The 24,067-nt window shown below is 41.8% G+C and overlaps 2 protein-coding genes across 5 annotated transcripts in view; one reads left to right on the forward strand and one right to left on the reverse strand.

Annotated features, from left to right (window-relative positions):
• Positions 1-15,481, reverse strand: part of PFKM (phosphofructokinase, muscle) — a 48,386-nt gene extending 32,905 nt beyond the window's left edge. The window contains exons 1-3 of one of the 2 annotated variants that reach the window (XM_011936260.1): positions 15,217-15,481; positions 13,911-14,001; positions 13,150-13,272 (exon numbers count right to left, since the gene is read on the reverse strand). In XM_011936260.1, coding sequence (XP_011791650.1) covers positions 13,150-13,272; positions 13,911-13,992 — 205 coding nt within the window. In that variant the 5' untranslated portion in view covers positions 13,993-14,001; positions 15,217-15,481. The remainder of the gene's footprint in view (positions 1-13,149; positions 13,273-13,910; positions 14,002-15,216) is intronic. The other variant, XM_011936259.1, reaches the window with a different exon arrangement.
• SENP1 (SUMO1/sentrin specific peptidase 1) overlaps positions 15,045-24,067 on the forward strand; it is a 66,476-nt gene continuing 57,453 nt past the window's right edge. The window contains exons 1-3 of one of the 3 annotated variants that reach the window (XM_011936257.1): positions 15,045-15,326; positions 20,298-20,345; positions 23,666-23,796. In XM_011936257.1, the coding sequence (XP_011791647.1) occupies positions 20,342-20,345; positions 23,666-23,796 (135 nt within the window). In that variant the 5' untranslated portion in view covers positions 15,045-15,326; positions 20,298-20,341. Of the gene's footprint in view, positions 15,953-20,297; positions 20,346-23,665; positions 23,797-24,067 lie in introns of all 3 variants that reach the window. The other 2 variants (XM_011936256.1, XM_011936258.1) reach the window with 2 other exon arrangements.

Below are 24,067 nucleotides of genomic sequence, written 5' to 3' on the forward strand. Positions count from 1 at the left end.
AGGGAGGGAGGGAGGGAAAGGAAAGGAAAAAGAAAGGAAAGTGTTAGAGCGGATGTGAATAAATTGGAACCCTTTTGCATTGCTGGTAGGAATGTAAAGTGGTGCAGCTGCAGTGGACATTTGTCAGTTCCTCAAAATGTTAAACATAGAGTTGTCGCATTAACTACCAATTCCACTCCTAGGTATATACCTAGGAAAAATGAAAACGTGTTCACACAAAATCTTGTATACCAATGTTCATAGCAAAATTATTCATAATGCTGGCAAAATGTGGAAAGAACCCAAAGTCCATCAACTGAAGAATGGATAAATAAAATGTGTCATATCCATATGACAAAAAGTGTCAAAATTTGTAAAATATTTGAAGATATTTATTCTGAGCCAAATATGAGTGACCAATGGCCTGTGATACAGCCCTCAGGATATCCTGAGAACATGTGCCCAAGATGGTCAGGCCACAACTTCATTTTATACATTTTAGGGAGATACAAGTCATTCATTAATACATGTAAGATGTATTTGTTTTCCTTAATTCTCTTAGCGTGCAAAAATACATGTAAAATGTACATTGGTTTGGTCTGGAAAGGTGGGACAACTGGAAGCATGGGTTTCCAGGTCCTAGGTAGATTTTCTGATTGGCAATTTGTTTAAAGAGTTATTATCAATAGAAAGGAATGTCTGGGTTAAGATAAGGGGTTGTAGAAACCAAAATTTTACCATGCAGACGAAGCCTCCATGTATCAGGCTTCAGATAGAATAGATTGTAAATTTTTCTTTTTTTTTTTCTTTTTTGTTTTTTTGAGAAGAGTTTTGCTCTTGTTGTCCAGGCTGGAGTGCAATGGCGCCATCTCTGCTCACCACAACCTCCGCCTCCCGGGTTCAAGTGATTCTCTTGACTGAGCCTCCTGAGTAGCTGGGATTACAGGCATGCGCCACCATGCCTGGCTAATTTTGTATTTTTAGTAGAGATAGGGTTTCTCCATGTTGGTCAGGCTGGTTTCAAACTCCTGACCTCAGGTGATCTGCCTGCCTTGGCCTCCCAAAGTGCTGGGATTACAGGCGTGAGCCACCACGCCCAACCAATTGTAAATGTTTCTTGTCAGGCTGGTTTCAAACTCCTGACCTTAGGTGATCTGCCTGCCTTGGCCTCCCAAAGTGCTGGGATTACAGGCGTGAGCCACCACGCCCAACCAATTGTAAATGTTTCTTATCAGACTTGAAGGGTCTGTTCTATCAATAATTCCAAAAGGAGAAGGCATGTCCAGCTCCCCCTTCCCCTGATGACCTGAACTAGTTTTTTAGGTTAACTTTGAAATGCCTTTGGCTGAGAGGAGGGGTCTATTCAGATGGTCAGGGAGCTTAGAATTTTATTTTTGGTTTATAAAACATAAAAACATTATGCTACGTAGAGGAAGCCATTCACAAAAGACCACATATCATATGATTCCATTTATACGAAATGTCCAGAATAGGCAACTCTGTAGAAAAAGAAAGTAGATAGCAGTTGCCTGGGACTGAGGGAAATTGGGGAATGACTGCTAATGGGTACAGGGTTTCTTCTGGGGTTGATGAAAATGTGCTAAACTTACAGTGGTTGCAAACTGTATGAATATAGTGAAAACCATTGAATTGTACACTTTTTTATTTATTTATTTTTGAGATAGAGTCTAGCTCAGTCACCCCGGCTGGAGTGCAATGGTGCAATCTTGACTCACTGCAACCGCTGCCTCCTGGGTTTAAACGATTCTCCTGCTTCAGCCTCCCAAGTAGCTGGGATTACAGGCGTGCATCACTATGCCCGGCTACTTTTTATATTTTAGGTAGAGACAGCGTTTCACCATATTGGCCAGGGTGGACTAGAACTCCTGACCTCAAGTGATCTGCCTGCCTTGGCCTCTCAAAGTGCTGGGATTACCAGAAAGAGTCACTGTGCCCAGCCAGAATTGCATAAATAGGTGAGTTTTATGATACTGGATTATATCTCAATGAAGACATTAAAAAACATTTAGAAAGAAAAAGCCTGAAAAGTTCCTGTAGGAAACTAAAATATGCTATTGTAAAATACACTTTGGCATATTTTAAGATAGCTATTCAGAGGCTGCGGACACAGGAAGGGTTCTGTAAAGCTGTCCTTTGTGGGGAGATTTGCATTTGTAGACGAAATCTACATGAGTGAAGTAAATAGTGGATGCAAACAGGCTTTCTCTTAGGCACCATTATCTGCCTCATTCAGATCTAGGAAAGATTAACTCATAGGAAAAAGAGACTAAAAGTCTGACACTTGTCAATGTTCGATGGATAAACTTTTACCACCGGCTGAAATTTGAGAGGCAATGCATTCCTTTCTCTCTTTACCCACTACCAACTCCTATGTCATCATTAAAAGTGCTTTTAATGGGCTGGGCACCATGGTTCAAGCCTGTAATCCCAGCACTTTGGGAGATGAAGGTGGGAGATTGCTTGAGCCCAGGAGTTTGAGACCAACACAGCCTATGTTGGTTTATGGGGCAACATAGTGAGACTCTGTCTCTACAAAAATAAATGAATAAATAATTTGGCTGGACATGGTGGCGCACACCTGTAGTGGGAGGACGACTGGAGCCCAGGAGGTCAAGGCTGCAGTGAGCTGTGATGGGACCACACTGTACTCCAGCCTGGGTAACAAAGCAAGTCCCTGTCTCAAAAAAAGAAAAAAAGTATTCTTAATGAATTATTGCACTAATAAGTCTATCTCAATTAGGTGAAGGCAAGGAAATGTCACTCATTTACTCACAGCCTTATCCCAAGACATTTAATCTTTTAGATCCCTTTTTCTGTTTCAGTGTTTAAAAAAATTATTCGATGATACTTGCTAAATCACTGTAAGGGGCTGGGTGCCGTGGCTCACACCTGTAATTCCAGCACTTTGGGAGGCCGAGGTGGGCAGATCACCTGAGGTCAGCAGTTTGAGACCAGCCTGGTCAACATGGTGAAATCCCGCATCTACTAAAAATACAAAAATTAGCCAGGCATGGTGATGCGTGCCTGTAGTACCAGCTACTTGGGAGGCTGAGGTAGGAGAATCGCTTGAACACAGGAGGAGGAGACTGCAGTGCCACTGCACTCCAGTCTGGGTGACAGAGTGAGACACCATCCCCACTCCCACCAAAAAAAAAAATCACTGTAAGAAAGACTTTATTCAGGACCATCGTGATAGGTATAGGGACCACAGCAATGGGATTTTGCAGTGGAGAAGACAGATTGGGTTCAACTCCAACTACAGCATGGGCAAGTGGGAATTTATGGCAGGGTCAGGGTCAGAAATTACTAAGAGAAAACATCAGGGGAAAGGAGGATTCTGGCTAAACCAAGCTAACAGGATTCTTGCTGAAGACAGACCAGGGTAATAAGGCATCCCCTGGTGGGTGGTGGAGGGAGAGAAACCTGATCAGATATTGAGGATGACCATATATTGAGGATGGGGGGGTGGGTTCTTGATAAACTGACTTAGCAGGGTTCTTTGCTAAAACTGGATTTTACAAGAAAGTGCATGGATAGGTCTAAGAGAAGGTTCAGGAACCTGACTAAAGTCTTGCCAAGCAGAAAATCTTTGTCAAAGGCTCAATCATCCCCAGGAGTTCCTGAAAAACTAAATGAGCACAAATTAAGAAAAAGAGGACACAAACAAATGGAAGAACATACCATGCTCATGGATAGGAAGAATCAATATCATGAAAATGGCCATATTGCCCAAGGTAATTTATAGATTCAATGCCATTCCCATCAAGCTACCAATGACTTTCTTCACAGAATTGGAAAAAACTGCTTTAAAGTTCATATGGACCCAAAAAGAGCCCGCATTGCCAAGACAATCCTAAGTTAAAAGAACAAAGCTGGAGGCATCACGCTACCTGACTTCAATCTATACTACAAGGCTACAGTAACCAAAACAGCATGGTACTGGTACCAAGACAGAGATATAGACCAATGGAACAGAACAGAGCCCTCAGAAATAATACCACACATCTACAGCCATCTGATCTTTGACAAACCTGACAAAAACAAGAAATGGGGAAAGGATTCCCTATTTAATAAATGGTGCTGGGAAAATTGGCTAGCGGTAAGTAGAAAGCTGAAACTGGATCCTTTCCTTACTCCTTATACGAAGATTAATTCAAGATGGATTAGAGACTTAAATGTTAGACCTAAAACCATAAAAACCCTAGAAGAAAACCTAGGCAATACCATTCAGGACACAGGCATGGGCAAGGACTTCATGTCTAAAACACCAAAAGCAACGGCAACAAAAGCCAAAATTGATAAATGGGATCTAATGAAACTAAAGAGCTTCTGCACAGCAAAAGAAACTACCATCAGAGTGAACAGGCAACCTACAGAATGGGAGAAAATTTTTGCAATCTATTCATCTGACACAGGGCTAATATCCAGAACCTACAAAGAGCTCAAACAAATTTACGAGAAAAAAACAAACAACCCCATCAAAAAGTGGGCAAAGGATATGAACAGACATTTCTCAAAAGAAGACATGCATACAGCCAACAGATACATGAAAAAATGCTCGTCATCACTGGCCATCAGAGAAATGCAAATCAAAACCACAATGAGATACCATCTCACACCAGTTAGAATGGCAATCATTAAAAAGTCAGGAAACAACAGGTGCTGGAGAGGACGTGGAGAAATAGAAACACTTTTACACTGTTGGTGGGACTGTAAACTGGTTCAACCATTGTGGAAAACAGTGTGGCGATTCCTCAAGGATCTAGAGCTAGAAATACCATTTGACCCAGTCATCCCATTACTGGGTATATACCCAAAGGATTATAAATCATGCTGCTATAAAGACACATGCACATGTATGTTTATTGCGGCACTATTCACAATAGCAAAGACTTGGAATCAACCCAAATGTCCATCAGTGACAGACTGGATTAAGAAAATGTGGCACATATATACCATGGAACACTATGCAGCCATAAAAAAGGATGAGTTCATGTCCTTTGTAGGGACATGGATGCAGCTGGAAACCATCATTCTCAGCAAACTATGGTAAGAACAGAAAACCAAACGCCGCATGTTCTCACTCATAGGTGGGAATTGATCAATGAGATCACTTGGACTCTGGAAGGGGAACATCACACACCAGGGTCTATTATTGGAGGGGGGAGGGATGGCATTGGGAGTTATACCTGATGTAAATGACAAGTTGATGGGTACAGCACACCAACATGGCACAAGTATACATATGTAACAAACCTGCACGTTGTACACATGTACCCTAGAACTTAAAAGTATAATAAAAATACACATACACACACACAAAATTTAAAAAAAAAAAAGAAAGAAATCATCATCTCAAAGGACACCTAGGCAAATTCAGTTAAGTTAGGGGTTGGGGGTCCTAGAGAAGGAGAATTTTCTCAGAAGCACTTACATCTTGCCTATGGTCATCTCAAGGCAATCCACAAACTGAAGACGTTGTTGAGTTAAACTAGTAAAAACCAACACAAAATAGAGTAGCTGATGGAAGAAATACTTCGTATTAAGAAATGGCTGTAGATTTCTTCGTGACAAGAAGCTTGAGAAACTCCTATTTGTTATTAATTAATTCATACATTTAACAAATACTTATTGAGGACTCATGTGCCAGCCACTGTGCCAGCTACTAAGCTATATAATAAGCTCCCAGGGAGTTTATAATCTAGAGGGATTATCAAATGTTCGTAGGAAGTTTACATGTCATTGGACGTGGAATATAATTTAAAAAAATCAATAACCCCATTAACATTAATAATGTATCATATTTTAATGACATGAATATATTAAAGCAGAAGGAGTAAAAATAAGTGGTACCTGGATAGTGGGAATTTGTCAGTGTTTACTCAGTACTGTTTACGGGAAAGATACCAGTGGATATGTTTTCCAGCATTAGAGATGAATGATATGATGAAACAGGAATAGTTCCTTAAAAATGGATTTTCTTTCCTTTAATCCTAAACTCCAAGACCATGCATTTCCCTTTTTTCCTAACATTCTATCCATCAAACAACTTTTAAATTTCAAATATAGCTTCCCAAGAACCTTAACAAATTGGATTCAACACTTTAGCTAGCTATTGTTGACTTGCCTTATTAATAAAAATTGGATTCATAATTCTATGGTGGATAGATGTTGGAAGAAAATGTCTGAGATCTAAGCAGTTCTAGAAAATATGGTATCTGTCCAATCGACATTCCAAGGGGTGGGAGCGAGGCTGAGAAGCATACATTAGGACAGAGTGTTGGTGTATGAAGCCTACAGATGAACACAGTGCGGTGACTAAGGAAGAGTGGGCTGAGGAAGAGCTCTAAGCATTATCATACAGGCTAGGGTGACTAAGGAAAGTGTTGGGAGTAAAGTGCACAGCTCAGCAATGTTAGAGGACCATGGACAACAAGAGCAAAGAAGCAAGTTACATAGTCAAATAAGAGATGGCACAAACAAACTCTTCAGGCAACCAAACTAAGCCAGTAGCTAGATTTTCACTCATTCCAAGATTATTTTCATTGCTATTATGGTATAAGGGGGCTGGAAAATAACACCTTGGACCCTTCCTCCAGAGTAGAAAGCTGATATGTACTAGGTTTGTGCTGGAAAAGAACCTGGGGCCCTCCGATAGGCCTCTCAAGAGGGCTTATGTCTATTCCAATGGTTAAACTATAGGAATTCACCATGATACCACTGGAAATCTAGAACTTTGTCTAGAATACACCCAGCTTTCTTCAGCTGCTGAGGCTGGTAGCTACAATTCAGAATTTACGGTAGCTGGACCTGGGAGGAAGCCAAAGAAAAAAAAAAAAAAGGATTGAATGCTTAAGAGGGAGGTCAGTTGGAGCCAGAAGACCATGAGATTAAAGCCCATCATTCCCTCTACCTTCAATTATCTGCCGGTGGTTTTCCTATTTTCAGCATTTGAGATAAAGCTGATGTGAACAGAGGAGAGCCAAATGATAATCTCATATGAGGATCAGCATGAAGAATATGCCTTTCAGCAATTGCTTTATGCTGATCCTCAGTGCAAAGGAAGACATTAAGAAGGTCCTCAAGCTTCTTAGAGCTCTCCAAGTATCAGCCAGCCATTGGCGTGTTAGTGAAGTCCAGGCACACAGTAGGGTCAAAAATTATGATTATTATGAAAGAAGGAATTCTGGGGGAGATAAGTATGAGATGTTTAAAGAAAATTCTCAGCTGGGTGCGGTGGCTCACACCTGTAATCCCAGCACTTTAGGAGACCGAGGTGGGCGGATCATGAGGTCAAGAAATCGAGACCATCCTGGCTAATACGGTGAAACCCCGTCTCTACTAAAAATACAAAAAATTAGCCGGGTGTAGTGGCATGCGCCTGTAGTTCCAGCTACCCAGAAGCCTGAGGCAGGAGAATTGCTTGAGTCCCAGAGGCGGAGGTTGCAGTGAGCCAAGATGGTGCCACTGCACACTCCAGTCTGGGTGACAGAGCAAGACTCCCTCTCAAAAAAAAAAAAAGAAAAAAGAAAAGAAAAAGAAAGAAAGCAAGAAAAAGAAAATTCTCCAGCAGCTAGTTAGGTAGGACCCTTGAGTAGAGCTGCAGTGGTATTCTAAAATACCTAATACATATGCTCTGTCTGACCATTAACCCTGTATGTCATGGATAGGTAAATGAAGACATGTAGAGCTTTGGGCAATGCCCTCCAAACCAGGATAAAACCAAACATTACTGCCAGGCAGTTGAGTAGTTTATGTAGATAGAAGATCTCTTTGACAATGATTACCAGAGGCTGACACGGGGTGGGGGGCAGTAACAGGATGCTGTATGCCATATACATGAATACATTCACCACCACGAGGATAGTATCATGTCTATTGAATAGGTACAGATCTATATTAAGACCACTGTGATGAAAAAATGAAGAAGATGAGGCTACTGATGGTGTACCAGGACATCTGGGATTGAGAAGTAGGTATGGCAGTCACGCAGGTGTGACTCTAACCCAAGAGGAAAGCAAACAGCATATAACAGGTTTCATGTATCCATTCAACAAATACTGTAAACCTAGTACATGTTACGCACTGTTTTAGGCTCAAGGGGATCCCGAACTGGAAAAACAAAATGAAACAAAACAAATACCTCTGTCTTCATGGAGCTTACATGCTAGTGAGCAAAGCATGTAATAAACAAATTAGTCAAGTGGTGATAAATGCTATGAGGAAAAATAAAGCAGGGCAGAGAAGGAGAGTGACATGCATGCTATTTAAGTAGGGTGAACTAGAAAAACCTCGCTGAGGAGATGATATTTAAAAAGAGGTCTAAATAAACAAGGGAGAAAACCATGCCAAGTACGATATAGGGGAACTGCTTTCAAATAGAGACAACAGCAAAGGCAGAGATCTGAGACAGGGAAAAGCTAAGAGTGTCATATCAAAGGACCACTAAGATTCCTTTGGACTGGAATCAGAATTACACACGGGCAATAATGATTCGGCAGGTTGATGTTGTGAAACACTTGCAGGAATTAGGTATGGGTCTCTCTCTGGGTTGCAACAATTATATATCTGGCCCTCTCAGCACTACACAACCCATGGAGCTTATCTAGTCATTACCTGATGAATATACTGCTTGTTATCTGCTTTTCCCCACTAGAATGTGGCTCCATGATGAGAGACCCTGGGCACAGGCATGAAACCATTGTCTGGAGAGTCATCTTTAGCTCTAGCTGGGATAGGATGATTCCTGGAGACAAAGCAAACTCCACAAGTCACTAATATTGAGGTTCCTGACACAGGGCACCTGTTTGGCTATTCCACCTCACCTAGCAGGGACAGGCTGAGTTTCTTCAGGTACCCTAGTTGGTTTAAGACAATGGTTCACAATTGACACTAGTGGAATCAGTATCATCTGGGAACTGGTTAGAAATGCACATTATTGGGCCCTACTTGAGATCTACTGAATCAGAAACTCTGGGGGTGGTACACAGCAATGTGTTTTAACAAGGTATCAAGGTGAGTCTGACACAAGTCAAAGTTTGATAAGAATTGTTCTAAGCTGTGGAGGTCCAAGAACACCATCACTTTAAGAATGAATCTGTCAGCCTCAGAAGTCTGGATGGCTCTTGTGGGGTCACTTACACCAACTACAATCAACTTACTGAAAGAGACAGTTCAGGGAAGAGGTCACAGGAGACAAGATGATTCCCATTATAAACTAAAGCTACCCCTTTCAAGATTTGATTATGGCAGAGGTAAACAAACTTCAGCAGAGGAATGTAGCCTCAACCTTGAGCCAGATAAACTTTTTCTTTCCTTAAAAAAGTAAGCTTTTGGGGATATCAGAGCAGAGAAGACAAATAATTATTGTATAACACAATTCTGGGAGTCTTCCTCTTTAGATCTGCTAACCCCTAATCAAACACAATGTGGAAGCCTTAGTTGTTTAGCAAGTACATAGTCCATGGAATATACCTCTAGGCCCGTAAATACACGTCCCTGGGTAACTGAGAGGTAGTTTAACATGGGACCACCCAGAGAATGGCGGTCCAAGTGTATATATACAACATGATGGAAGATGAAAGAAGTGTTCCATAGATCTATTGATATCCTTGCAGACTTGACTGAAAGAAGAGCATTTGTAAGGTGATATTTCCCTCTCAATGACCTTCCCAATTCAGTTGGCAATGTAAGAGCCCTGAAAATTTTAGCTCCAGGAGAAGACTCAAGTTCTGTGGAACTGATTCTGGAAGTCTGGGGTCAGGAGGTCAATGACGAATGGTGACTATGTTGAGATTAAGGCAATCTTGATAGAGGCAGAACTCCCATTGATTTTCCTTCAGCAAGGGTCCAGCCTCTTGGATTGCTACAACATAGCATATAGAGAGAGAATCTTGCCTCTGATGCAGAAGGCAAATACACCTGCTTGAAGGGAACTTGGATCATGGACAGCAATTGTAATCTCTACATTTCAGCTGCACTCACAATGTTGGGTTAACTGCATCCTTGTCTGCATAATTCACCTAGGTGTGAGTGTACAGAATACCCAGGTACAGAGAATCAGAAGGGCAACAGGGGGTATGGGCAATGCTGGTGATAGATGGCCTAGATGAAGTGAAGAATATGATAGTAAGGTCTTATCTTCCAGGGAGAAGCTGTGACACAAGAAGCAAATGGGTGAAGCACCACTCCTTTGGAATGCTTCCCCATTTTCAGGTCACTAGAAGTAGTCTTGAGAGTCACTAGTTACCTAGGCAGGTTGCCCATCATCGAAGTCTTTATATACAGGAGAGGCTTTATGTCTAGTGGGCAGCTGGATCTGCTGGATCAGAGCCTGTAGCACAAAGGTGCCTGCTACCCCTGAGCTTTTGTCCTGGAGGTAGTTGTCCCACACTCTTACCTATCTTGAAATGCTAATCACTTTTCTTTGCAAAGCCTAGGGGTCAGGACATAGGGGTAAAGGGTACAGCTAGGTGACTCACACCCTTGCTACACCCCAGTGCAGGATCAAGTGGCTTTCTTATGTCAGGAGCTGATCCTCTATGGGCCACACACACACACAGCCTGCCTCATTATAGTACAGGCAGAGCTGCTTATACTGATAGGCAAGATGTTGGAAAAAACAACAGCTGCTTCCCTGCCAGGTATGAGACAAGAAATAAATATATTCCATTTTTCTTAAGGACTAGAGCACAGAATCTCCATGTACAACTGCACTTAGAACAAGAAGCAGAATACCCTGGAGGGAGTCCCTGTGAATTTCTTGGGCTGGCAGAAGCAGAAAGACATCAGGCCAGGGTTTTTTTATGTTTGGGTACCACTGGCTCTGTGCTCATCTCTGCTGTTTGATGACATGAGTTCCTCACCATTTCACTGGTGCCCTAGAGTGATGCATTGCCTACAGGTAAGAAATGGAGCAAGGCAGTGGCATTCATCTCATCAGAGCAGATAACTACCCTTGTATCTCTCCAATCCATCCCCCACCCAGGAGCCAGAAACATGTTTTAAAAGGCAACATGATCCTATCATTCTTCAGTGATTTCCCAGAGCTCAGAAGTGTCAATAAGACCTAGAAGGCACTGCACAATCTGGCTCTTACACCATCTGTACAGTTCACTCTCCCGCTATTCCTCCCATCATCAAGTCACACTGGCCCATTCTACTCTTTCCCGTTTCATAGTCTATTGTCCCCTTTTGTGGAAAGCTCTTCTCTCTTTACCTAGCTAATGCATACTCATCCCTCAGGCCTTCCTGAGAAACGTTTTTCTGACTTCTCAGGCCATATTACATCCCCTGTTTTATCCTCTGATTACATGGTATTATTTTCTTTCACTGCACTAGCACCATTCTAGTTATATAACCATGTGTGTGAATTGTGTGATTACTGTCTTAGTCCCATAAGACTATAAACTTCATGAGAGCAGACAATGTACCTGTTTTGTTTACTACTTTATTCCCAGTGCCAACTACAGTACCTGACATAGTATGTGCTCAACACATTCTCCTGGAAGGAAGTCAAAGAAGGAGGAAGAGTAGGAGAGAGGAAGGAAGGGAAGAGGAAAGGATGAGGAAGGAAGCAGGGAGGCAGGCAGAAGAGGAGGAATGGAGACCTTACTGGTGCTGGGAAAATACTGGATTTCCTTTCTCCAGTAGGAAAGCTGAAAGGGTTAAGAATGGCCACTTACCTGAGCTGCACAGACCCCAGGGTTTAAAGGCAGAAGTTGAACATCAGAATTTTGTCCATGAGACAATGCTGAGTTCAAACCACAGAAGCAGGTCCAAATGAGTCATCAGAGCAAAGGGAGTCTGAGGGGAGTATTAGGTACATCAGAGGAAAAGGAAAATCAAAAAAGCAGGAAAGATGAGGGCAAATAAGAAATAATCTGTACAAAGTCAATAAACAATAGGAAAAAGCTATCAGCTGGGTTTATTTCTTGCTGCTTTCTATGCAGGGGCAAAGGAAGTCTGATTAAAGGGATGTAGACCACAAACAGTTGCAAAAGGAAGAAAAGAAAAAAAGAAAAGAAAAAAGGAAAGAAAAGAAGAAGGAAGGAAGGGAGGGAGGAAGGAAGGAAAAGAAAAGCTGGCTCTGAGCAGTCGGCTGGTTCTTCCCTTCTCTACATATCTATGACTTCTTATTTTGAACCAATTCAACATTTTGAACCAAAGTTATTAAGTTCATAACTTACACATTGTTCCATATTATCTCCCCTCCTTAATCATAAGATCCTAGGAAACAGGGAAAGTGTCTAGTTCATTTTCTCATTTCCTAGAGAGTCTAGTCCAATGATTTCAAATGTGAGTGCTCAAAAATATGGCTAAATACTGATATATATTTCATAAGTGCTAGGAGTTGCTACTTTAATGAAATTATTAACTTTCCGAGGAAAACCTTTTAGTCCTGAGTTCCTTCTGAAAATATAAGAGAATTGAGCTAAATAATCGCTAAGGTATTTCCAAACTGTAAGCTACTGGGGCAATGGCAAGGATATGTCTTATATGTATGTTTTATAACCTATCATTTCTAGTATATTATTAGGCAAATAGTGGGAACTCGATAAAGATTTGCAGTGAATTGACTCCAATATAGATGTAATTTAAGTTGAGACGAAACATACAGATGTGTTTCTGAAGCTTTGTATAAATTGCTTGTGAATTAAACATTATTTAAAACATACATGAGAAATCTATTATTAAACGGTTTCCTAAGATGAAAATTGTTTACAATATTTGGAATCATTTTGTAAAATAGTAACTCATTTAGTCGATTTTTTTAAGGTTCACCTATTTATGTATCAAGGATGCTGACAATAGGATAAACCAGATTAGTAGTTTACAGTTATGAGCCAACTGATTTAATATTGACCAAATTAAGTTATTCTTCATAGAAAGAAATGTCCGTTTCCCTATAGTTTCCCAGATGATCCATCCTCAACTCTCTCCCTTTTTCCTTTCCCTCCCCATCCGTCTTTCTCTTTCTCTCTCTCTCTCTCTCTCTGTTTCACACACACACAGACTTTCCCCCTTGGGTCTTAACTTGTATTTCAGCTTTACTTTAGTAGCTCTACCCTGATTTATAACACTATGCATACAACTTTCACTTTCCCATATTCCTTTGCACATTTCTTGCTGTTTACCTACATGCCTCACCAGTTTTGAAAACAGGTATGCTTCTCACGGTGTCTGGATCATCCAAAGTATCTAGACTCTTCAAGGTGTCTGTCTTTGTTGGTGGCTTTGGTATGAGCATGCTGGAAGTAGAAGCTTCCCCAGCTGAGAAACAATAGCTTTAGGTCACCCTCAAGGTGGGATTCAGGGAAGGGAGTGTTTCTTACTCCCTTTCATTTTTCCTATGACTCTGAGCTGTTCAGGGCTTTCTTCCAAAAATCCAGTGAAAAATTAGAGAAGCGATGACTGTTCTCAACAACTCTCTTACCTCAAAAAGATTCCATTTTCTTGACATACATGGGGGAAAAACAGAACATGTAACTAGATACTTTGAGGTGGGGTGGATGAGAAGGCCATTTTTCCTTAGGCTTGATTTACTTGATAGTTTTGGAGTGTCAGTTATAATGACAATAAAGATTCCCACAGATGATCCCAGACTGGTCAAAGTAATTCACATAACAACACAGAAATCAATGACCAACTCATGGGGTAAATTTTGTTCCCCCCTCAACTCTCAAGTCCTCCTTATCTGCCTGGCGACTATCACAACAAACCAGGTCAAAATCTTACCTGGAAAATACATGACTCAGTGATCAATATTTTATCAAAGTGAGAATGTGATAAACTAGTCAGTTGACCCCTCAAATTCGTATTTACACTAGAAAGCTTCACATCCTGTATTGAGACTTCTTGTGAGAGAACTCATTCTCTGTCACTGGAGTATGATCAGGAGACAATGGTACCTGTTCTCTGAGGAGTCCTGACTAACTGGCGAGATTGAATCACACACATGAAAAATTTCAGATGAAACTCGTCTTTATGCATGGCTGCCTCCTAGAAATAGAGACAGAGTTTAATCCAAACGAACAGAGCTGTGGAATAAGATGTCAATGACTGACAGACCAGTTACGCTCATTACTACTAGGCCTTAGGACTTGACAATATGAAAGTATCAGCATATGAGGCAACACAAATAATCTACTTTGATGTATTTGACAGGGCAGGATCCCCTGAACTCAGTAAGCTTCTGAGAGTATCAGAAAGGCTGGGGGCCTCCACAAACTACCCTTCTTCAAGTCTGAGCTCAGACTGTGCCTGTGGCTGTGATCTGAGTGTAAAGGACCTACTAAGGGGGCATTTCTCTAAGACTTCTACAGGGCCTGGGTCCAGAGGCCTGCCAAGCTGAGGTGCTTGACAAACAGCCTGAATGAACAAACATATTTCTTCCCATTATTTTCTTTTAGAAAGTATGGCAGATTCCAAGTTAATCAATGTGTCCCAGGAACAACAAAGCCCTTCAGAGGTCAGAGGTGATTCCTGGGTCCTTCTCTATCTCTACCCAGAAAAGCAGATCTCTAGTGGGCTCCCAAAAGCTTTCCTCACAGCTCTGCCTATCTTTCAAATTCCTCCAGAGTTCTCAAAGTTTCTACATCTTGCCAGCGTCTAGCCTAATACGTCCTCAAGATGCTTTTTTCTTTTTTTTGTTTCCTGAATGGTCAATCAAGCATGAGGTGGTGCAGAGTATAAGACTGCAAGTTAAGAAACTTGTTTCCTAGTCTTAGATGGGCCGTGCACTTAAAATCCTTGGGAAATCCCTTCACTTCTCTGAACCTGGTAACACTAAAATATCTCCAATAACCTTTACAAGCACTAACGTTCTGGATTCTCAATAAAACACGAGATAGCCTGAGATCGATTTAGATCTCAGGTCCCCATCTGTCGGGGGAAGCCACAGGTTTCCGCAGATTTAGGACCACAGCGAAAAGCTGCCATGGAAACTGGAACCCAAGCAAAACTCGCCGTGCGGAACCAGAAGGCGGCGAGTAAGGGAGCTGAGGGAACAGAGAAAAGCATAGGACGAAGGGCTCACTAACAGTATTCCGAGTACGAGAAAGCGAAAACGCCCAGACTGAAAAGGGTACTGAGAAATTACAACCAAGTCTTAAACGCTCCCTTGGCTTCTCGGGTCTCGCCACACCGCGCAGGCGTCCCACTGGTCCTTAACTCTGTTCTTTGACCTCCTGCCCCAGCCCCCTCCTCTGCAGCCACCTAGCGGCTCTTCCGGTGCTGTGAAGGCGGTTCCGGTTCGCGGCGGTTCCCGGGTTTTGCGTTCCGCGCCCGGCCGGAAACTCCTTCGCATGGCAGCCGGTTCCGGTTCGGTGAGTGGCGGCGGGAAGCTGGGGGAGGGGTGAGGATGGAGGGAGCCTGGTCCAGGAGACTGTGTCGGACCCGATGCGCCGGCCCGGGTTGGACTGGGCGGAAGCTGGGAGCACTGTGGGGCCGGCGCCTTTTCCTCTGCCCCGCCCCCTGGGACCACCTCCCCTCCCCCCTGCTGTCCGGTGGCCGCGCTGTGGCCGCCGGTGGCCGTTAGGCTACCTGAGGCCGTTCCTTCTGGTCTCTCTCTCCTGGGCCGCGGAGAGGCCGTCTCCCTGCCGTTACAGCAGGCCCCATCCCAGCGCCCAGCGGTTCTTGGGAAAAGGCCGGTTGCGATTCCGGGGCTTTCCCGCCAGAGCAGGGTCTTCTCTAGGGAGAGCTATTTTCACCGGGAAGCTTGGCTTTCTGTGGTACCGGCTTCATCTCCCGCCTTCCTTGAGACCCCAGTGATATTTCTCGACTACTTCTGCGTCTCACGTAAACATTTCTCCAACTCTCTTACTCTGTGGTATCTCTCTGAGATGTGATATCGCTAGTGCCACCACCAGAAAGAAACGTCTGGACCCTCCTGCTCAGGTTATGAAAATCCCCTTAACTGCCACAATTTGCTTACCTGGCTCATCGCCTCCTGGTAATTCCCTTGAACCGTCTCTTTCTTGGTGTACCCTAACGTGATCTCTGGATCGTTTCTCTTTCCTTGAGCTTGGTGATTTCTGTTTATCGGTGCCTGTGCAGTATTTCCACTATCTGGTTGGCAATAACTTGCTCCTTTATCACTTTCAAGTCAGCCTTGTTAAAGTCATTTTACTTCGTATTTGGTACACTTACTATATTTGGAGTGGTGGTGATTCTTGTAATATTCATATAAAGCCTTTTATCTACTACCAACTATTTGACTGAGGGTCTTTGTTATAACTGGTTATTCTGGATGGATTAGATCACATCATCTCCTAAATCTTTATTCTTCATAAAAATAATTTGTGTTAAGGACTCGTGTTGAAATACAGATTGCCCTGACTTTGAAATTACAGTTACAATGCAACTTTAAGCATCTCTTTAAGCATGATCCCTTAACCTACTTCCAGTTTACACCTCCCCTCGCCCAACCACCCTTTATTTTTCCTCTCTAGTCCCTTTTAGGAAGGCTTTTTCATTTTTAACTGACTTCAATTAATTATCCCAACTGCAAAGATGGTCTTCATATCACTCATCTAATGAGCTGTCTAGAGGGAGTGGATGGATACAAAAACAGGTTCTACTACTTCTGCCTAAGGGAATGCAGTTTTTGACTATTGCTTTGGAACTCTGTCCTTTTCTTCCCAACTTCTACATCTTCTATCAGTTGTACCAGCTCTACTGTCTTGCTGTACCTGTTTATGGATCTGGCTTTCCCTACTAGACAGTGAGCTGCCCAGTGGCAGGGACCCTTTCTTAAAGCACATAGTTGGTGCCCGGTAAATGAATGTGTATGAAAGAATTTGAATACTTAGGGTTTACGGCGTTAGAGTATTAAGGTGTTTAAGGTGTTAGAGTGATTGGGAGAGATTACATGTAAAAATAGAGGGGAAGAAACCTCAAACACATGACGATATAATACTATTGTACACATAATTGTTTTAAAGAACTTGGAAAAGGGCGATTTCACGTGATTGCTTTCACACCCTTCTTATAAATTGTTCTAACCACATCTTGGTCCTGGATAAAGCTAACATTGCGTGTCTCTCTCTTTCTCTCTCTCTATATCTATATATAGATATATATAGGTGAAGTTATCTGTATCTATCTATCTATATATTTTGAGACGTAGTCTCGCTCTGTCGCCCAGGCTGGAGGGCAGTGGCGTGATCTCATATGCCAAGAAAACTTTAAGCAGCCTTCCTTTGTGTGACTTTCATTATTGTGACCACAAAGAATGCCTATATAGATATATATAGATCTAAATATATATATATATAGAGAGAGAGACATAGAGATACAGATATAGATATAGATATAGATTTTTTTTTTTAGACGGAGTCTTGCTCTGTCGCACAGACTGGAGTGCAATGGCGTGATCTCGGCTCACTGCAACCTCTGCCTCCCGGGTTCAAGCAATTCTCCTGCCTCAGCCTTCCGAGTAGCTGGGATTATAGGCACCTGCCACCACACCTGGCTAATTTTTGTATTTTTTGTAGAGACAGGATTTCAACATGTTGGCCAGGCCGATCTCGAACTGCTGAACTCGTGATCCGCCCACCTCGGCCTCCCAAAGTATTGGGATTACAGACGTGAGCCACCACGCCCGGCCTCAATATATATTTTCTAGTGACTTTCTTACAGCCCTAAACATTGTCTTTTATAATCCCCTCTTTGCGTATGTGTAAGGTTATAAATGTTTCACCGCAGTTGTGAAGACTGTGATCTTTTTTGTTCTTTCAGATTTCCCATTGCCTTGTGTTCCGCTACTAACCTGACTTCATCTGAATATTTGTAGTGGCTTATGTTCTTTCAGTAAATTACATGACCAGTGTATACTAGGAAATGAATTATTAGAATAATTTTTTAAAAAAGAAGACATTTTTATAGTTGCATGAATTTGGTGGCATCAAGGTTCCAGATCCAGCATTTTCATGGAGAATCTTGGGGTGAAATATTCCTTCTCCCAATGTAACTGCAAGTGGCTAAAAGAATGTACCGTAAGCACACTGAAGAAGCTGGATATATTTGTATTAAAATATAAATGTGGGGTTTTAATTATTTAAAATTATAAATCAGTGTGGATTACCCAGGGTTAGTGAGGGATTACTTTTATTTTTATTTATTTATTTTTTTTTTGAGACGGAGTCTTGCTCTGTCGCCCAGGCTGGAGTGCAGTGGCCGGATCTCAGCTCACTGCAAGCTCTGCCTCCCGGGTTTACGCCATTCTCCTGCCTCAGCCTCCGGTGTAGCTGGGACTACAGGCGCCCGCCACCTCGCCCGGCTAGTTTTTTTGTATTTTTAGTAGAGACGGGGTTTCACCATGTTAGCCAGGATGGTCTCGATCTCCTGACCTCGTGATCCGCCTGTCTCGGCCTCCCAAAGTGCTGGGATTACAGGCTTGAGCCACCGCGCCCGGCGGGATTACTTTTAAATTGCCAGTGCATATGAATCTTTGAGGGTGTGTTAAAGGATTTGAAGTTGTATGATGTTTGAAATGTGCCTTTGCCCTGGAATCAGGATACATGGATTCTTGTCTTCTTTTTGCCCCATCTGTGTGATTTCAGGCAAGTCATTTAACCTCTCTGGATATAATCGGTAAAATTCTTTGAATTTCTAGCTTCCTTTTCCCTTCACATCTATCTCAACAAAATGCACGGAAATTAACATGGGATTATTCTTTTGGGCACCAAGCCTTTAAGTTGGCATTCTTCTTCATAATAATTTTAAAAAGGCTAGTAATGACAGTTATGAAGCAACTTTAAAATGTCAAAAAAATGTTGCTAATGTATTGGTTGATAAGATTTTTTCCCCCCTTAATCTGGAACCAAAGGGAGTCTACTCTATTAAACAAGAAAGAAGGGGAAAAAATAACCTGAAGAATTTTTAGATAAAGAAGTCTTTTAAGTTGAGCATTTGGAAATACATTTGAAGCCTAAATCTAAGGCTTAAATTCTTTAGGGATCCTTCCTGGCAATAACTAGGTAATCAGATAATTACTCTGCTTAGTCTGTAGCTCTGCCAAGAAAACTTTTTTTTTTTTTTTTGAGACGGAGTCTAGCTGTGTCGCCCAGGCTGGAGGGCAGTGGCGTGATCGCATATGCCAAGAAAACTTTAAGTAGCCTTCCTTTGTGTGACTTTCATTATTGTGACCACAAAGAATGCCTATTATCATCATCCAGCCTCATGAATACATTGAAGCCCTGGTATTGCTATGTGGTTGATGAAGTGCTTAATATTTTAAAAAATATGGTTATAAGATTATAAATATATATAGGTGTGACTATTATCATCCCTAGTAGCCTCCTCCTCTTGGAAATCTGCCAAGACCGTATGTGCCGAGGATATGTTTATTAACCTAGTTCCAAGCAGTTTGGTTGTGTTTTTTTTTGTTTTTGTTTTTTTTTGGGACAGAGCCTTGCTCTGTTGCAGTGGCGTGATCTCGGCTTACTGCAACCTCTGCTTGCTGGGTTCAAGCAATTCTCCTGTCTCAGCCTCCCGAGTAGCTGGGACTACAGGCACGCACCACCACACCTGGCTAATTGTTGTATTTTTAGTAGAGATGAGTTTTCACCATGTTGGCCAGGTTGGCCTCCAACTCCTGACCTCAAGTTACCCGCCCGTCTCGGCCTCCTAAAGTGCTGGGATTATAGGTGTGAGCCACCATACCCCACCAGCAGTTTGGTTTTTAACATCTTTATTTTATGGAAAAAGTGGATATATCAGAGGAGACAGTAATTTTTATATAGGCAAAGGGGCTTTGGTTTGTAGCAGTTTGATTGATGATGTTGGGGGAAGTACTTTGTACTCCTCCAGAGTAGTCCTTGATTGTCGTTAGAGTATCAGGCTGCTGAGTAAGAGATGGAAGAAAAGTCTTAATAGGACTATCACAAAGTCTGTCACTTGTTTGTGAAGTGATTTAGCATGAAGTAATAGAACAATGAGTTGGGAAGAATTTCTAGGTTATAATTTCGGTGTAGTTGCTGACATCATGACTTTATGCAAACCACTCAGTCTCTTAAGGGTTGGCGCTCCCAGCTTGCTTCTTGCTTTAATATTCTGTGATTCTGTGGGTAGTCTGTAATTGCTGTTTAATGTAGCACAGGTTGCAGAAATGTTTGGAAGTACCTCAAGCTAGTTTTAGTTTTTACCCTTTTCCCATCAAGTCAACTCTTTACCACCTTAGATTTTTCTCCACTAAGAACACAAACAAATGTCACTTCTAGTGGCTGCACCTTCTAAAATTAAGTGAAGTAGGCGTTTCAGTATGTAATTTTTCTGTTTTGTGTCTTCTTTTATAGGACTTTGTATCTTTGCTAAAGTCAGTGATGTGAAAAGACTTGAAATGGGTAAGACTAACTAGTTGTTGAATGCTTTTAGCTACTCTCATTGGTTAAGCTGGAGTGAAAGAATGGGTTTTCCTAACATTTTCAGTATTTGTATCTTTGTGCTTAATAATAATTTTAAGAGAAATCTTAATCCGAATTATGTAATACTATATGCCAAACACAATTATTATTATTATTATTTTTTGAAACATAGTCTTGCTCTGTCACCCAGGCTGGAGTGCAGTGGCACCATCTCTGCTCACTGCAGCCTGTGTCTCCTGGGTTCAAGCAATTCTCCTGCCTCAGCCTTCCAAGTAGCTGGGATTACAGGCATGTGCCACCATGTCCAGCTAATTTTCCTGTTTTTAATAGAGACAGGGTTTCGCCATGTTGGCTAGGCTGGTCTCAAACTCCTGACCTCAGGTGATCTGCCCACCTCGGCTTCCCAAAGTGCTGGGATTATAAGCATGAGCCACTGCGCCCGGCCCACATAATTATCTTTTGGTTAGAACATTGTTTATGTACTCATTTAGGAGTATTATCTCATTGATTGTATTGAAAAAGCCAAATATACCCTGGCAAACATTTACTGTGTACTAGACCCTGTTCTAATTATTTAAAATATATTAGGAGTAAACGATTACTCCTAACCATCTTACAAGGGTACCTAATAGTACCTACCAAGTAGGTTACTATTATTATCCCTATTATATCACAAGGAAACTGAGACACAGAAGTTAAGAAGCTTGCCTAGAGTCGTGTGCTATAACTGGCAGAGCCAGGATTTAAACCTAGGCACTCTGGTTCTAGAATTTTCTAGAGTTCTTGTTCTTTTTTTTATTTTATTTTGAGACAGAGTCTCACTCTGTCACCCAGGCTGAAGTGTAGTGGTATGATCTCAACTCACTGCAACCTCTGCCTCCTGGGTTCAAGCAGTCCCTGTCTCAGCCTCCCAAGTAGCTGGGATTACAATCATGCGTGTGCTACTACATCCAGCTAATTTTTGTATTTTAGTAGAGATGGGATTTCACCATGTTGGCCAGTCTGGTCTTGAACTCCTGACCTCACATGATCTGCCTGCCTTGGCCTCCCACAGTGCTGAGATTACAGGAGTGAGCCACCGTGCCCAGCCAAGAGTTCTTGTTCCTTAGTACTATGTTATACTGACTTCTAAATGACAATTTGATTAATATAAATATTTTATTTCATTTAGCTAGTGTTACTGAGAATTGTGATTAGGACATTTTTCACTATTTCATTTATAGTACTTTATGTCTGTTAAGGCGATCAATATAAGATCAGGACTAGTAGCTAATTTAGAAATACGTTGAAAAATCTATACACTTAGATTTTATAACATCCCTATGTTCCTTTTACATTCACATTAGCTTTCTCTCTATTCTGTGTTTTCCTTTTCCTTAGTCTGCCTTCTCCTTCCCTGTTCATTTGTTTCCATTTTCTCTCATTGCTGATACCAGTGTAAGTCATTGAATTCTGTTACCTTTATTGCTTCTATTCTAGCTCTTCTGTAGTAATAAAGTTATCAAAAATGGTTCCAAATTAAAATTCTGCCCTAATATAGTTATTGAGCTGATACCTGTTAAGAGCAATATGAATAAAACTATGCTTTTAAAAAATTTCAGGCAGATTATTATTATTATTATTATTATTATTAGAGACAGAGTCTCACTCTCTTGCCTAAACTGGAGTGCAGTGGTGTTATCTTGGCTCACTCCATCCTCCACCTCCCGGGTTCAAGCGATTCTCATGCTTCAGCCTCCCAAGTAGCTAGGATTACAGGCATGTGCCACTATGCCTGGTGTATTTTTAGTAGAGATAGGGTTTTGCCATGTTAGCCAGGCTACTCTCAAACTCCTGGCCTCAAGTAAGTGATCCACCCACCTCAGCCTCCCAAAGTGCTGGGATTATAGGTGTGAGCCACCACACCTGGCAGGTGGATTATGTCTTAAAGTACTTTTTTGTGTTAAAACAGGAAATGAACCAATGTTAACAGTGTTTGTTACTGAATGGTGAATTTTTTGCCCCAATCTTTTATATTTAAATGTTTTTCTGTAGTTAAAATGTTTAAAAAGTTTATTTTGGGAGCATTTTTGTTTTTTGTTTGTGTTTTTCTTTGTTGTTCTCTGAGACAGGGTCTCACTCTGTCGCCCAGGCTGGAGTGCAGTGACTCTGTCATGGCTCACTGCAGCCTTGACCTCCCCACGCTCGGAGGATCCTCCCAGCTCAGCCTCCTGAGTAGCGGGGACTACAGGCATGCACCACCACGTCTGGCTAATGTTTTGTTTTGTTTTTTAATAAAGACGAGATTTTGCCATATTGCCCAGGCTGGTCTTGAACTCCTGGGCTCAAGCCATCCATCTGCCTCAGCCTCCCAAAGTGCTAGTATTACAGGTGTGAGCCACCTTGCCTGGTCTTGTTATTTTTAAAGCTTTAAATTAAGCTGTTTTTATATGTGTACAAGTTTTGAATTGTTTTGGAATTAGCTGAGGCCATCTACCAATGAGCCAATTTCTGCACATGGACCTCTTTTGACAATGATAATATGAGATTTTTGCCTTTGGTTAGCTATGAAAGAGGCATTTTATTTTATTGCAGAGTTGTTCTTCAAGTTCTTTTTTTGTCTTTTTTTGTTATTATTGTTAGACACAGGGTCTCTCTCTGTCACCCAGGCTGGAGTACAGTGGTGTGATGATAGCTCACTGTAAATTTGAACTCATGGGCTCAAGGCAGTCTTCCTGCCTCAGCTTCCCAAGTAGTTGAGGCTACAGACACGTGCCACATTGGCTGGCTAACTTTTTTTTTTTTTTTTGAGATGGAGTTTTGCTGTTGTTGCCCAGGCTGGAGTGCAATGGCACGATCTTGGCCCACTGCAACCTCTGCCTCCCAGGGTCAAGCAATACTCCTGCCTCCACCTTCTGAGTAGCAGGTACCCGCCACCATGCCTGGCTGATTTTTGTATTTTTAGTAGAGACGGGGTTTCACCATGTTGGCCAGGCTGGTCTCAAACTCCTGACCTCGTGATCCACCCGCCTCGACCTCCCAAAGTGCTGGAATTACAGGTGTAAGCCACTGCACCTGGCCTGCTGGCTCATTTTTTAATTTTTTGTAGAGACAGGGTCTTGCTATGATGTTGCCTAGATAGGTCTTGAACTTCTGGCCTCAAAAAATCCTCCTGCCTCGGCCTCTCTAAGTGGTGGGATTACAGGCTTGAGGCACTATGCCTGGGTGGGAATTGTTTTTATTAGGTGAAAAGATTGGTTCATAGGAAAAACATTGTTGAAGAATTACGTGATTTGAACTAATCCACACTCTCTCCCTAGATGATATTGCTGATAGGATGAGGATGGATGCTGGAGAAGTGACTTTAGTGAACCACAACTCCTTATTCAAAACCCACCTCCTGCCACAAACAGGTTTTCCAGAGGACCAGCTTTCGCTTTCTGACCAGCAGGTTAGGAGCAATTTTCTTCCTTTAATTAATTAATTATTTGGGCTCCTCATACGTTTTCATCTTATGTAGTTTAAATACCACACTCAAAAATACAAGCATGGATATAAACTTTCTAGAATCAGTAATTTTAGTGTTTAGAATTCTGCTCTATATATTAAAATTAAGACAAGGAAGTTAAGACAAAATAGGCTATGTATGAGTTCTTTGAGAACAGTACCTTTTAGAAAACTCATTGTTCTTTGAATTTTAAAATTAGTTATATGCAGATCGG

The sequence above is a fragment of the Colobus angolensis genome, unplaced genomic scaffold (assembly GCF_000951035.1).
Source record: "Colobus angolensis palliatus isolate OR3802 unplaced genomic scaffold, Cang.pa_1.0 Scaffold151, whole genome shotgun sequence".
Classification (NCBI taxonomy): Eukaryota; Metazoa; Chordata; class Mammalia; order Primates; family Cercopithecidae; genus Colobus; species Colobus angolensis.